The 15,964-nt window shown below is 39.8% G+C and overlaps 1 protein-coding gene across 1 annotated transcript in view; it reads left to right on the top strand.

Annotated features, from left to right (window-relative positions):
- The window catches only part of LOC110134605 (bifunctional heparan sulfate N-deacetylase/N-sulfotransferase 4), a 289,078-nt gene that overhangs the window by 168,161 nt on the left and 104,953 nt on the right, over positions 1 to 15,964 (top strand). The window contains exon 5 of the mRNA XM_020889220.2: positions 15,572 to 15,757. Coding sequence (XP_020744879.1) covers positions 15,572 to 15,757 — 186 coding nt within the window. The remainder of the gene's footprint in view (positions 1 to 15,571; positions 15,758 to 15,964) is intronic.

Genomic DNA, 15,964 nt, shown 5'->3' with positions numbered 1-15,964 from the left:
AATTGGGTTGTTCATAATTTCTATTTCTTCCTGGTTCAGTCTTAGAAGATTGAACTTTTCTAAGAATCTTTCCATTTATTCCAGGTTATCCATTTCATTGCCATATAGTCGTTCATAATGAAAGTGAAAGTTAAAATTGCTCAGTCGTGTCTGACTGTTTGTGAGCCCATGGAATAGTCCATGGAGTTCTCCAGGCCAGAATACTGGAGTGGGTAGCCTTTCCCTTCTCCAGGGATCTTCCCAACCCAGGGAAGGTCTTCCCAAATCTTCCCAAACCCAGGTCTCCCGCATTGCAGGTAGATTCTTTACCAGTTGAGCCACCAGAGAAGCCCATTGTTCACAATTGTTTCTTATAATTCTTTGTATTTCTGCATTATATGTTGTTATCTCTCCTTTTTCATTTCTAATTTTACTGATTTTATTCGTCTCCCTTTTTTGCTTTGTAAGTCTGGCTAATTGGTTTATCAATTTTGTTTATATTTTCAAAGAACCAACTTTTAGTTTTATTAGTCTTTACTATTGTTTGTTTCATTTCTTTTTCATTTATTTCTGCTCAGATCTTTATGATTTCTTTCATTCTACTAATTTGGGGGCGGGGGGGGGGAGTGTTGTTCTCTTTCCAGTTGTGTAAGGTGTAAAGTTAGGTTTCTATTTGATGTTTTTCTTGTTTCTTAAGGTAGGATTGTATTGCCATAAACTTCCCTCTTAGAACTGCTTTTGATGTATCCCACAGGTTTTGAGTTGTCATGTTTTCATTGTCATTTGTTTCTAGAAATTTTTTTTTCTCTTTTTATTTCTTCAGTAACCTGTTGGTTATTTAGAAATGTGTTGTTTAATCTCCATGTGTTTGTTTTCTTACAGTTTTTTTTCTTGTAATTGATATCTAATCTCATAGCATTGTAGTCAGAGTAGATGCTTGATATGATTTCAATTTTCTTAAATTTACTGAGATTTCATTTGTGACCCAAGATGTGGTCTATCCTGGAAAATGTTCCATGTGCACTTGAGAAGATGTATTCTTCTAAATTTGAATGGAATGTCCTCAAGACATCAATGAGAGCCATCTCATCTAATGTATCATTTCAGACTTTCGTTTTCTTACTAATTTTCTGTTTTGATGATATGTCCATTGGTGTGAGTGGGGTGTGAAAGTCTCCTACTATTACTGTGTTACTGTCAATTTCTCCTTTTATGTCTGTCAGTGTTTGTCTTACGTATTGAGGTGCTCTATGTTGAGTGCATTAGTTCAGTTCAATTCAGTCACTCAGTCGTGTCTGACCCTCTGCAACCCCATGGACTGCAGCACACCAGGCCTCCCTGTCCATCATCAACTCCCAGAGCCTACTCAAACTCATGACCATTTAGTTGGTGATGCCATCCAACCATCTCATCCTCTGTCATCCTCTTCTCCTCCCACCTTCAATCTTTCCCAGCATCAGGGTCTTTTCAAATGAGTCAGTTCTTTGCATCAGGTGGCCAAAGTATTGGAGTTTCAGCTTCAGTATCAGTCCTTTCAATGAATACTCAGGACTGGTTACTTTTAGGATGGACTGGTTGGATCTCCTTGCAGTCCAAGGGACTCTCAAGAGTCTTCTCCAACACCACTGTTCAAAAGCATCAATTCTTTGGTGCTCAGCTTTCTTTATAGTCCAACTCTCACGTCCAGACATGACTACTGGAAAAACCATAGCTTTGACTAGACAGATCTTTGTTGGCAAAGTAATGTCTCTGCTTTTTAACATGCTGTCTAGGTTGGTCATCCAAGGAGCAAGCATCTTTTAATCTCATGGCTGCAGTCACCATCTGCAGTGATTTTGCATAGATATTTACAATTGTTATGTCTTCCTCTTGGATTGATCCCTTGATCATTATGTATTGTCCTTCTTTATCTCTTGTAATCTTCTTTATTTTAAGATCTATTTTGTTTGACCTGAAGATTGTTACTTGAACTTTTTTTACCTTTGCATTTGCATGAAATATATTTTTCCATCCTCTCAGTTTCAGTCTAAATGTGTCTTGAGGTCTGAAGTAGGTTTCTTGTAGACAGCATATATATATGGGTCTTGTTTTTGTATCCATTCAGACAGTCCGTTCTTTTGGTTGGAGCTTTAATCCATTTACATTTAAAATAATTATTGATATATTTGCCCCTATTGTCATTTTCTTAATTGTTTGAGGTTGATTTTGTAGATCTTTTTTCTTCTCTTGTATTTCTTGAGTATATAGATCCTTTTAACATTTGTTGTAAAGCTGGTTCGGTGGTACTGAATTCTCTTAACTTTTGATTTTCTGAAAAGCTTTTTATTTCTCCATCAATTTTGAATGAGATCCTTGATGGGCACAGTAATTAATCTTGGTTGCAGATTTTCCTCCTCAGTACTTTAAACATATCCTGCCATTCCCTTCTGGCCTGCAGAGTTTCTGCTGAAAGATCAGCTGTTAAGCATATTGGGTTTCCCTTGTATGCAACTTGTTGCTTCTCCCTTGCTGCTTTTAATATTCTTTCTTTGTGCTTAGTCTTTGCTAGTTTGATTAGTATGTATCTTGGCATGTTTCTCCTTGGGTTTATCCTGTATGGGACTCTTTTTGCCTCTTGGACATCATTGACTATTTCCTTTTCCATGTTGGGGAAATGTTCATCTATAATCTCTTCAAAAATTTTCTCATACCCTTTCTTTTTTTCTTCTGAGACCCCTATAATTTGAATATTGATGTGTTTGATATTGTCCCAGAGGTCTCTGAGATTATCCTCAGTTCTTTTCATTCTTTTTACTTTATTCTGTTCTTCAGAAGTTATTTCCACCATTTTATCTTCCAGCTTACTATTTGTTCTTCTGCTTAGATATTCTGCTATTGATTCCTTCTACAGTATTTTTAATTCAGTAATTGTGTTGTCTCTGTGTGTTTACTCTTTAATTTTTCTAGGCCTTTGTTAGTTGATTTTTGCATTTTCTCCATTTTGTTTTCAAGGTTTTTGATCATGTTTACCCTCATTATTCTGAATTCTTTTTCAGGTAGTTTGCCTGTTTCTTCTTCATTAATTTGGACTTCTGTGTTTCTAGTTTGTTCCTTCATTTATGTAGTAGTCTCTGCCTTTTCATTATTTTTATCTTATTTTGTTTGAGTTCTCCTTTTCCCAGACTTCAAGGTTGAATTCTTTCTTCCTTTTGGTTTCTGCCCTCCTAAGGTTGGCCCAGTGGTTCATGTGAGCTTCTTATAGGGTGAGATTTGTGCTGAGTTTTTGTTTGTTTGCTTTTCCTCTGATGGGCGAGGCTGAGTGGGGTGGTCGTCCTGTCTGCTGAGGATGGGGTTTGTGCTTTTGTTTTGTTGTTTGTATGAGGTGTCCTGCACAGGGTGCTACTGGTGGTTGGATGATGCTGGGTCCTGTATTCAGTGGTTCTTTTGTGAGAAGTCTCACTATCTGATACTCCCCAGGGTTAGTTCTCTGGTATTCCAGGGTGCTGGAGTCAGTGCCCCCACTCCAAGGCTCAGGACTTGCTCTCTCAATAGTTGCCAGTCCAACAAGCAAAACTAACCAGCTGCTCCGCATCACGGGCCAGAAGGACTCTAGAGAATTTGGCATCTCAGTCAAGACTTATATCCCCTCCTTCTCATTCTCACACAGAGCAAGAGCGTAGCCGAGAAGGACCGAACTTAAGATGTGCAGTAGCGCATCTGACGTGTGACGTAGGCCTTCCTGCTGCAGAGCATTTCAGGAGGAGCCGTGCAACGAGAAGCATTCACTCCTCTGAATAAGAAACAAAGTCCAGGAATGACTAGAGGTGCCCTCCCAGTACATGTGGCAGCTCGGGGTTACCCAGTTTTTGTGGAAACAGGATTGCCCAGGCGGAGCAGGAACCACCCCGATTTTTTTTATTCAATACATGCTCTGCATAGATACTTGAGGTGCTATGAATAGATACATATAGCAAGATAAATTAGTTATATTATTTACTTGAGATAAAATTATAAATAAACATGTGAAAATTCTGTGACTTGCATTAAACAGAATTATTTTGAGTACTTTCTTTTTCTCATTTCTGCTTATAGTAACTATGGAAATGATATCATAATAGGATGGATAATGCTATTGCTGTTTCCATATCACTCAACACATTTACAAAGACTCTCTAATGTTATTCCTTCCAGGTTAAAAGAACCATTCCATGTTCTAAATATTTAATATCCAGTATCATTTCTCTTGTCACTAAGTTAGTTCTAGAACTAGATCTTGCCATGCAACAGAGGCAACGACTAATAGAAACGTACTAAAAGGCAGTCCTGGCATTTCTGGAGATAACCTGATAACACATCTTTGCTGCCCCTAACTCTTCACAGGTCTTTGCTTTCCTCTTTATTCAGCTTTGCTCTATAACCGATCACCATAACCATTCCCTTGAATCCTCCCTGAACCCCTTTATACTTCTTGGTTCATCAAACTCCCTTGCAAAGTCTCAACTCAGTTCAAATCCAAATCTCTACCTAGTCCATACCTGTACCCCTGAAAGCGAATGTGGGACTAACACTTAACCGTTGTTGCTTTACAAGGACTGCAAACCTCACGTGGGTCCTCAGTGCTGCCTAGAAGTTAAGTAGTGACTTTGTTCACAGTCTCAATCCCCTGGACCACTCTTTCATACCTTCTCTTTCTGTAAAATATACACATCTTGCCCCATCCTCACTCTCAACTGATGAGCTTAGTATTTCACTGGAAAAAAAAAAAAATCAATTAGTTGAAAGAGAACTACTTGGCCCCAGTTCGACAGCTACTACTTCAATGTGAAGATAGCAAAATGGAAATATAGGTTTGATTTTCATTTGCAACATGTGAACCTGTCTAGACAGAAAACAAACATAAAAATTGTAATAGTCTTCATAGCTAGTGACTCTGGTGGTGATAATTATTTAGAACAGTTTTTTGGAATATATAGATATATCACTTATTACCATAAACTGTATTAACAGTGACCTAAATATACACTGTGGCCTGGCATCGGGAGCTTGTGGGGCGCTCGATCCAACCCTCCATTCAAGAGACTCTGCTACGACCTCCCACATTTCAGCTGGCGGGAGCTCATCCCCGCGTGGTGGGCGGTGTCTGTGGCCTGTGATGTATCAGACCTGCAGATCCCGGGTGAGTCAATCACCCAGCGCTGGGAGATCCCTACATGCATGCATGCCGCTGCCTCGTTGAGGGCAGGCACGGCATCTTCCAGCATCTTCCTGGCTCCTGGACTGGGCCGCCCTGCAAAGCTGCTTACCTTGAAAGACCAGTGGGCAGAGGTGGCACCTACCCTGCCAGACAGTCACTTTGATGGGATCCCATGCAACACGTACCCACCATCTCAGGGGACCTGGCCCACACACCAGTTCTGTTTCTTTATGGACTGTGCCTTCGGCCTGCTGAAGACAGGAGCATGCTCACCCTACTGCAACCTCACTCCTGGGGAAGTTGGTGAAGTGCAGGCACTCAGACATCACCGCCGAGTTCAAGGAGACGCAGGTGGACACCCTGCTGAAGGCTGGCTTCTGCCGGAGCACACCTACACACAGGTCATGGCCGACCACTCAGTGAGTCTTCTGGAAAATGATCATGTCCGGGACACCAAGCCCTGAAGCCACCGGGCCCAGCCACTCAACTGCCCACACAGCCCTGGGGACCCCGGGCTTCAGGTACAGCCAAACCCCATGCCCCCTCTCGGCGCCTTTGTGACCAGGAGTGCAGGCTCTGGACTCTCAGCCCAGGTCCAGACCCACACCAGCTGCGCAAGGTCAGTAAGCTTCCCTAAACCTCTCTGCAACTGGATTATCACTACCTTCCTCTCAGGGTCTTGAGGGTGAAATATACATTATATACATTTATATATATATATATATATATATATATACACACACACACACACATGCATATACATATATACATGTATATATATACATATATGCATTTTATAATATATATTTATATACATATATACATATGCATATATATATTTATATACATTATATATATTTTATGTATAATAAAATATATAATAAATAGTATATATTTATATATTTATAATATAATATATTTATATATAATAAATATATGTGTGTGTATATATATATATATATCAGAGAAGGCAATGGCACCCCACTCCAGTGTTCTTGCCTGGAAAATCCCATGGATGGAGGAGCCTGATGGGCTGCAGTCCATGGGGCTGCTGAGAGTCAGACACAACTGAGCATCTTCACTTTCAATTTTCACTTTCAGGCATTGGAGAAGGAAAGGGCAACCCACTCCACTGTCTTTGCCTGGAGAATCCCAGGGTCAGGGGAGCCTGATGGGCTGCCGCCTATGGGGTCGCACAGAGTCGGAGACGACTGAAGCGACTTAGCTGCAGCAGCAGCATATGTATATATATATGTACACATATGCACATGACTCAGGCAGCTCCTGCTCCCCTAAAGCGTTTGCCTTTCTGTAAGCAGTTACTTTTCTCACCTTTAGAAAGACCTGTGCTTGAGTCACCTCCCCCTCCAACTCCAGCAGCATTTCCTGACCCTTCATTTTAGCAAAGCTTCTTAAAATCCTTGTTATACTCACTGTAGCCATTTCAGCTCCCTTATTCTCTCTTAAATCCACTCTGGCTTGCTTGCTCTTCACCACTCCATCAGGTCCTCTATTTTCAGGTTCCCTAAACAGCATTGAGTGTTAAACCCAATGGACAGTTCTTAGTTCTCATTGTAAATTCCTGGTGTCCCTCCCGTCTTGCTTGCAGTGGTCATTCTGAGTGTATTTTCTGGATTTGTTCTATTTTCTCTGCTTTCTTGATGTTAATCTGCTCCAAAGATTTATCCTTAGGCCTCCTCTTCTGTCTGCATGCTCATTCTGTTGGTGATCTTAATGAGTTTTATAACTTTAAATAAAATCTATAGGTTGATACCTCACCAAATTTAGGTCTCCAGCTGAACTACTCTAAACACTAGATGTATTTATTTGACTGACTTCCTACCTGGTACATCCAATTGAATGTCTAATCCCAAACATATATCCTGTCTTTCTCCCCTGTTGCGGTCTTTTAATGGACCGGAACCTGGTGGTCCGGAGTTGACGATGAGAAAGTGAAAGAAGGAAAGAGGCTAATATTCCCTGGGTTACGCAGCTGGCATTTGCTCTCCAGGGAATCAGCCAGAAATAGAGAGACAGAGAGAAAGAGAGAGAGGGAGGGAGAAAGAAAGAAAGACATGGGGACCCAAGCTCTGATGGAACAATGGTGCTTTATTGAATTCTGTTAAGAGTATATATACTGGTAGCTTCTTCAGATAAAGATCAAGTGACCAGACTTTACAAGTTACCAAGGAAGCAAGGAGCAATAGAAGCCATGAGGCCAAGAGGCGATCCATATCAAAAGAGGGTCATAAATAACCCCTTTCACCAAAAGGAAAAGCTAATGAAGGAAATCCTAGGCAAGCATCCTAACTCTTTGATCTCCGTCCTGGGAGAGGCTTGCCTGCTCCTGTCCCCCTGACAGGGACTGATAAGGAACAGAGGGCTCAAGAGAGATAGGAAACAGCACACAGGAATCCTAAAAACATTCCCTGACACTCCCCCTAACCTGTTTGATTTTTAAACTTTGCAGGCTTACTTGATAGGAATTCTATCCTTCTAGTTGAGCCCCTTCTCTCATGTTTCACATTCAATCTATCACAGTTCCCGTGGCTCCACTTTCACAACATATCCAGAATAAAAATTCCTTCTCACCAGTTACATTATCCCCACCCCCACTCCACGCTATCCTTATCTCTCTTAGGTTGTTACACAAACCTACTAACTGGCTCCTACTTGCCTCCTTACTTCCAGTCAACTCTCAACATAGCAGCCAGAAGAATTTTGTTTTTAATGATAGTCTAGATTATCTATATGTTCAAAAATTCCCAGTAACTCCTCCTCTCATACAAGGTAAATAAACATCACCATCCTTATTGTGGCATATCAAGGACTTAAATGCTCTGCACCCAATTCCTTCTTGTCAGTGATACTGTGTCATGAAACTTCTGTAAAAGCATGTTCAATGTGAATGGTGCCCCCTGGAGTTGTTCAGTAAAGAACTGACAAGGCTGCTTGCAGCAATGAGGCCTCTTGACATCATCTCTTGCTACGTTCCCCCTTTGCTCATGCTGCTCCAAATATAATTGAGTTCTTATTCTTCTTCAAAAATACCTGATGGTCAGGTATTACAACTCAGAGCAATGTATGTACGCACTGTCCCCTATGCCTGGAATGATCTTCCCCAAGTTATCTGTATGGCTTAATCTCTCACAACTTTAGACCTGGACTCAAAATACTACCTTCTCCATGAGACCCGCGATGAATAATCTATTTATTATGTTGCCACCCATACCCCTTGATTCCTCTTCTTTTCTCTGCTGTTTTATCTCCACAGCTCTTGTGCTTAGCTGCTCAGGCATGTCTGACTCTTAGCAGTGCTATAGACTATAGCCCGCCAGACTCCTCTGTCCATGGGATGCTCCAGGCTGGAATACTGGAGTGGGTTGCCATGCCCTCCTTCAGGGCATCTTCCCAACCCAGAGAGTGAACCCAGGTCTCCCGCATGCAGGCAGATTCCTTTCCGCTTGAGCCACCAGGGAAGCTCTTAGCACCTTCTAATATAATATGTATGTTCTGTGTGTCCTAAGTTGCTTCAATCATGTCCAACTCTTTGCTACCCTATGGACTATAGCCTGCCAGGTTCCTCTGTCCATGGGTGGAGAATACTGGAGTGGCTTGCCATGCCTTCCCATAGGAGATCTTCCCAACCCAGGAACTGAACTCACATCTCATGTATCTTGCATTGGCAGGTAGTTTCTTTACCCTAGCACCACCTTGGAAGACCTAATATAATATACAGTTTACCAACTTGTTTATGATCTTGTTCTTACCCCATTAAAATATAAGCTTCCTGCTGGCAGAGATTTCTATTTGTTCATTGCTATATCCTCTGTAACTAAAACGGCTCTTAATACATAATAATAAATAATAAATATATGTTAAATAATTAGCAATAAAGTGGGAATTCTGAGCACAAAAAGTTAGCAGTGAAAGTGCCTAATCAACTACATTTTATACAGTGTGAATGAAGACTTATTTAGTTTTACTGTTAGCCATTTTTAAGCAGCTAAGTAGATCTTTAGCAGGTCAAGAATACTAAAGAGATGTGTCTCAATTGCCCAAAATAGCTCACTTAGAATTGGAAATTTCACACTATAGAAGCAATGCCATTACTGCGCAATTTCTTTTTCAAAAGAAAAATCCATTTGTAACACAGAGCTCTCCAGAGATTTATCACCATTTACTCGGCCTCGCTCCAAGAAGTGTCAGGACTGACCCAGCCAATTTCCAGGGTCACACAGTCATTGCTTTTATCACTTATGAAAACAGAAGACAATTTCAGTACCCAAAACACAGTGCAAAAATCAATGATCCTGGAATCATTCTCAAAGTTGACAATGTGATTCCAAGTCCTTATTAAAAGGAAAAATAGATAATGAGATCTGTTTTCTTTGGCACTAGTGTCACTCCCTAGAAGTTGTGTAATTAGGAGGACAAATCAATAATTTAAGTTTAAAAGGGTACTGTTAAATGCATTGTCTCTTTACTATAAGTATATTCATTTATGCTTTACAAGTATATTCATTTATGTAATATCATTTCATTTATTTTTGTCTATCATTTATTAAATATCTGTGATGAATGTATTTAATACAAATTTTTATTTGCTATTTTCTTTAAAAAATATTTATAAAACAAGCATGCTGCTAGGAGTGGGCATATTGCCATCCTAAAACGTGTTAGGTCTGGTTTCATAATAACGGGGAAAAATGCCTTTGTCTGACTCTTCTCCTCTCTGTATCAGGACCTCCATCTATTGTTCAGGTTTCTCTTCAGCTATTGTGATGGATCTAGGGAATGTCTCTGGTGTGTCCATGAGTCCAGATCTCCCAATTCCCCTTTTTCTCCTTTTCTCCTCTGACTCTGTGGTGTGCCAGGTCTTCTAAAAAGTACCTACCAATGATTGACCACAAAATTGCTCCTTCTAGCTCTTGTGTTGTGCCTGCAGATCTTTTGGCCCATATATTAGGATGTGGTTATCCTATGAAGGGGTATCCCTTTACATGCTGGCACAAAGGTGCTTGCAAGTCATGAAAATTAATCCATTAGAGCAATGTTATTTCAATGCAATCTATTTACCTTCTCTTGGTATGATACGGTTTCACCATGGAGTTGACCTGCGACATTTATTATTTAAAGACTGATCGTATGTTGGTCAGTCTGGTGGCCTCAGCCTGCAGTGGTATAACTCAGGGTGTCAGTTCTGGCCAAACATTAAGGTCAGGTTTAGGTGGTGAGGGCATCCAAGCCACAAGTCCAGTGGTCAGTGACACGGCCCTGACTCATCAGCTTTGCAGAAAAGAATTCCCACAAAGACTGAAAGTGCTGAGACAAATAAAGTGCGTATTAGGATGAAAAGAGAACAGTTATTTGTGGACAGGCACAGAGGCAGGCTCAAAGACCAAGGCACGCCCTTGTTGGGGTTTGAACCACTTTTACGGGGCATTTCTTCCAGGTTTCCTTTGGCTGATCATTTTGATTTGCCTGGTTCAGAGTCTATAGTTGGTCTATCTCAGGAACCTCACATGTATGTGTACTCATGTCTTAACCAAGATGGATTCTAATGAAGAGGCATATAGGTAGTTGACATCACTTATAATGAGGTGACACTCCCTTCCTTTTTTTACCTCCAAGGAGCCTTTCTGCACATGTGTAATCCAGGAAGTCTCCTTGACTCCAAGAATGAGGATTATTCGGTCTTTTATCTCTTAACTGGGCAGGGCCCAGCCTTCTCCAGCATCCTACTTTTATAGAGTTTCTGCTATTATGGAGTTTTTGTCCACAGGGAAGAAAGTGTTCAGCCTGGGGCCCATCTATCTCCTGCCTCAAGACTAGTCTCCTAGTTATTTTCTCTATACACTAATTGCTGACTGATCAACATAGGATTTAATGTTTTTGTTGTTCAGTTGCTAAGTCGTATCTGATTCTTTTGACACCCTGTGGGCTATAGCCCACCAGGCTCCTCTATGAGATTTCCCAAGCAAGAGTACTGGAGTAGGTTGCCATGCCCTCCTCGAGGGGCTCTTCCTGATCCAGGGACCAAACCCTTGGCAGGCTGATTCTTTACCACTGAGCCACCAGGGAAGCCCAGGATATAATAGTCATATATGATAGTAACCAGCTAGACAAATAAGTGTTTCTCATGTACTAATGAAATTGTTTGAAGATAAACCATGCAGTACTTTAACAAATTCTCTCCTCGGTTTTCCTAGAATTGAAACCACTGACATCTCACCTGAACCCCTTAAACCTTTTATATTTAATAGAAAGGGGAAAGACCACCTGTATTAGTCAGATTTCCATGACAGAAGCAGAAGCCATTTGGAGCTTTTATAAACGAAGAGAGTTTTATTCAGCAATTCAAGATTCAAGTGCTTCCAAAACTTTGGAAAGGCTGATGGAGCAGATTCTAAGCTGTATTCCTCCTCTGGGACTCGCAGAGCCAGACAGAACTGGTTCCCTAGGGGAGCAACCACTTCTAAAGTTGCTACTGGAGCTCTGACAGACGTATTAAGTTTTCACCGCTCCCCTGCAAATGGGCACCAAATTCTGCTTCAGAAAGGATCTTCCATACCAGCAACAGGAGTCAGGAGCTGCCAGGCTTTAGCATCTGCCCACCTACTACCTTCTGACAACTTTTCTAAGTACTTCTGGTTGGCTGAAACTTGTTTGAATCAAAAATGATAGCTGCAGGGTTTGGGAAGTATATAATTTTGCTTTATAACCCTTCCAAGTAAAAATAGTGGTAGGAGTTCTGATTCAAAAATATATTTATATTAAAATCAGCTCCCTATTGTCAGTAAAGTGCTTCTAGTCATTAACTGGGAATGGGCAGAGAGGGTCACAGTAGTAGTAACTGAGTGGAAAAGCAGAAGCAATGAATTTAGAGGACTTGGGTACAATTCTAGCTCTGACATTTGTAAACATGAGCAAGTTATTTGCCTTCCCTGAGCCTCAGTTTCCATATGTGATAATAACATCCAGGCTACCTTACAGGGTAATTATGAGGATAATGCTAGACATGAATGTAAAAAAACTTCATGAATATTAGATACTAAGCAGTTACAAGCAGATATGATCAGTAGGAAGGACTAATGAAAAATTAAATGAGATCATGTCCATTAGTGTTGGGTGTTTGGTACTAAATATATTTTATTTTATTCTAGTTTTTGAAAACTGATGACCCTCTTTTTTAATGGTCTATAAATTACCCCATTATCTCATTTTCAAGTCAACTGGGAATTTAACATAAGTGGAAAATTAGATCAAGTTAAACTCCCCATCATTATTTGTGATGCATGTCATATTATGATATCATAGAACTCCTAGGTCCTTTAAAAGACATTGTTTTAATAAATAATAAATTAATTTACTCTGTCATTTGTATTTCTAATTTTTTAATCTCAAATGTTTCTTATATTCACATTAGAAAATCTTTCAAATTTTGTAATTTTTGTGATCTTGTGAAAATATGTTTAGTTCACTTTTTAGTTGACCAAGTCACTGTGAAATGTTTTAAGCTCTAGACAGTAAAGAATGAAGGTTTCTACAGCAAGCCCCTTGATAACAGAAAAAAGAGTTACTAGGGAATTACTTTTCATTTTGTGTTATCATTTGGATGGAAAAAGTATAAACTCATAATTATCTAGTGTGATTTACTATTTTGATTGAGCTCCAATTGTCAGTGTGATAAGATGACTTTATGAGCAGTAGAACATTAAGCCCCCAGAAATCAATAGATATAATAAAATTCTTTTACTGTCCCTTCCTTCCTACTCACCAAATCAATTGCTTTTTACCTTCTGGTTTTTTCATGAAAGTTCTACAATTCATTTTACTACCTGTCAAAAGTGAAATGTCTTTTTTTTTTCTGAAGAGATACACTTGTTTAATATTTCAGTTCTCTTGTGATTTTACTTTCTATATCTTTGCTTCTAGAAGATTCACATACTTATCTAGTGTTCTGAGCCCAAAATTTGGAATAAAGAATTGATGTGAAAGTGAAAGTTGCTCAGTTGTGTCCGACTCTTTGCGACTGCAGGGACTATATGCCATGGAATTCTCCAGGGAAGAATACTGGTGTGGTAGCCTTCCCCTTCTCCTGGGGATCTTCCCAACCCAGGGATCAAACCCAGGTCTCCCGCATTGTGGGTGGATTCTTTACCAGCTGAGCCACAAGGGAAGCCCAAGAATACTGGGGTGGGTAGCGTATCCCTTCTCCATCAGATCTTCCCAACACAGGAATTGAACCAGGGTCTCCTGCATTGCAGGCAGATTCTTTACCAGCTGTGCTATAGAAGTGATAAAAATGAGGACTAACAAAGTAATTGGTAAAGATGTTAGAATTCATGCGCTGTTGACTTTGTTATTCTTCTAATCATGGGACAAGATTAATACAAAACTTCATACGAATCACTTGAAAGAATAATAAGAATATAACAGGTTGTTGCCCCCTTTTTTTGTAAATCAGAACTACTTCTCTCAGCACCAATCACATAAATCCTATTTATCAGATAGAGAGATGTGAACACACTTGATCCTAGACGTCTCTCATGAGAAGTTTATCTGTATGTCATACCCAGTGCATTCACATTTTGACTGCTGATGGTACTGATCCTCAGAAGGCTTTGAGACCATTCACTGAGCAATGTGGAACTAACCAGAGAGATCTAAGGCTTTTCCCAGTACATGTTTCCCAGTGACTGTCAGCATAAAAGTAGTTAGCTTTTTCCTCTGGTAGTTTCCTAGTAGTTTTATAACTAGACTTTGCCAACCTTACTTTATATTGAAAATGTAAGTTCCTGGAAGAAGTATGTTTCCTCTGCATACACAAAGAAATGAATTTTCCCCAGTACCTAGCCAAAGACTCCAGCTCATTTTACAGCATCGATTTCATAATTCAGTCTTTCTACAGAGCCATTTATTGTAATAGATGTTAGAAAACATATATTCCTAGTGAAAGAGAGGTGAATCTGGCTGTACAGTGAGGGTCAGACTGTGAAAGGAAGAATGAACGAGACTTGCAAAATCTTTAGGGCCTATCTCCTGAACTGAATGTGGCATTGACTTAGGCATTGTAGATATGTGATCCATTCACTACTTGCTTATTATGCCAGACTGAATTCTTTCCCTGTGCTGTGTATCATATGATTGAAAATATATGTGGCAATTGTCAAGTCAATACTTTTTTTGTGTTCTGTTTTTTGATTCAGTCAGCCTTCATGTATTACTGAATATTATCATTTACACACTCAATTGATGAGATTCTATCCTTCAAGTCATCTTTATAAAGCAGACAAGCATTTAAAGGGAGAAATACAAAGCAGAACTTAGAAGACTACAGGTTGATATGATATAGTTTACAATGTAATACCATTCTTCTTCAATTTTCTCATATTATTGTTTTAAATTTTTCCTTCTTTTCCTTTAGTTCACTGTTTACCCAAGACAAGTATCTCATAGTAAACAGTAGGTTTTATAAAAATAAATTGAGCTGCTAAGATCAAAAACCAGTCTTCACTTTTCCTTTACCCACTGTATCCAAATCATCACTGACTCTATTATGGCATTTTTTCATAGGCTTTTAATTTGACCACCAACAATCTAGTTACTGTACCATTGCAATAGCTTTGTAATGCGCGGGCTTGATTCACTTCTTCCTCACTTCTGGTTCATCTTAACATGTTGTCACTAGATCCTGCTTCCTAAGACATAGAGCAGTCATGACCCTCCATGATCACAGAGCTTCCTTGTTTATGCCATTCAAATACATTAATTCCCAATCCCTGATGTTAACAGTAAAAGCTCATCACATTATTGTACATACTTACCTTTTTGGTTGTCTTCAACATTATAGACACACACACCCTACATTGTGCTATTCCAGCTCATAGTTGGGCAACTTATACATGTGCTTTTTGTTTTTCTTCTTTTCTTTTTTCTTTTTTTTTTTTTTTTGCTCTTTTCTGAGGAAGGGTCATGTCCTCTTCTTATCTTCCCCCCAAACTTTCTGTATTCAAAATTCAGAATTAATCTTAGCTTCCCATCTGGCAGAGAACCCGTCTGCTAATTCAGGAGATGCAGTTTCAGTCCTTGGGTCAGGAAGATCCACTGGAGTAAGAAATGGCAACCTACTCCAGTATTCTTGCCTGGAAAATTCTATGGAAAGAGAAATTCGGCAGGCTACAGTTCATGGGTTTGCTAATAGTCGGACATGACTGAGCAACATGCCCAACGAATTTACTATGACTATCATAAGATCATGAGTTACTGAAGGAAAAAAAATGCCATCCTATTAGTTTTTATGTGTTTCATTCTTAGCATAGAATTCAATGTATCCTAAATAGGTATTTGTGGAAATGATTTTAATTGAATTCAACCGACCACATGTCATGTGATATCATTCTGGCTTTCTTTTAGGAACATGGAATACCCATCAACATGGGCTACGCTGTGGCACCACACCACTCAGGGGTCTACCCAGTTCATATTCAGCTGTATGCAGCTTGGAAGAAGGTCTGGGGTATTCAGGTCACCAGCACTGAAGAGTATCCGCATTTGAAACCTGCACGCTACCGAAAGGGCTTCATTCACAATAGCATCATGGTGAGCATGTATTGTTGTGTGTATCGAAGGCTCTCAGTACCTACATGTGGAATGAAGACAAAATCTAACTTCAAAAAAGCTCTTTTACATGAGTATCATAAATCCCTTGCACACCATGATGGTCACACATTAATACACTGCTTGGCTGTAGACTTGCTTCTTAAGCTGTGGGGTAGTTTTGGCAAATTTGAGACAAGCTCAAAATGT

Source organism: Odocoileus virginianus, chromosome 21 (assembly GCF_023699985.2).
Source record: "Odocoileus virginianus isolate 20LAN1187 ecotype Illinois chromosome 21, Ovbor_1.2, whole genome shotgun sequence".
Classification (NCBI taxonomy): domain Eukaryota; kingdom Metazoa; phylum Chordata; class Mammalia; order Artiodactyla; family Cervidae; genus Odocoileus; species Odocoileus virginianus.
The sequence above is the reverse complement of the archived record's forward strand: the minus strand, read 5'-3'. Positions and strand labels throughout refer to the sequence as shown.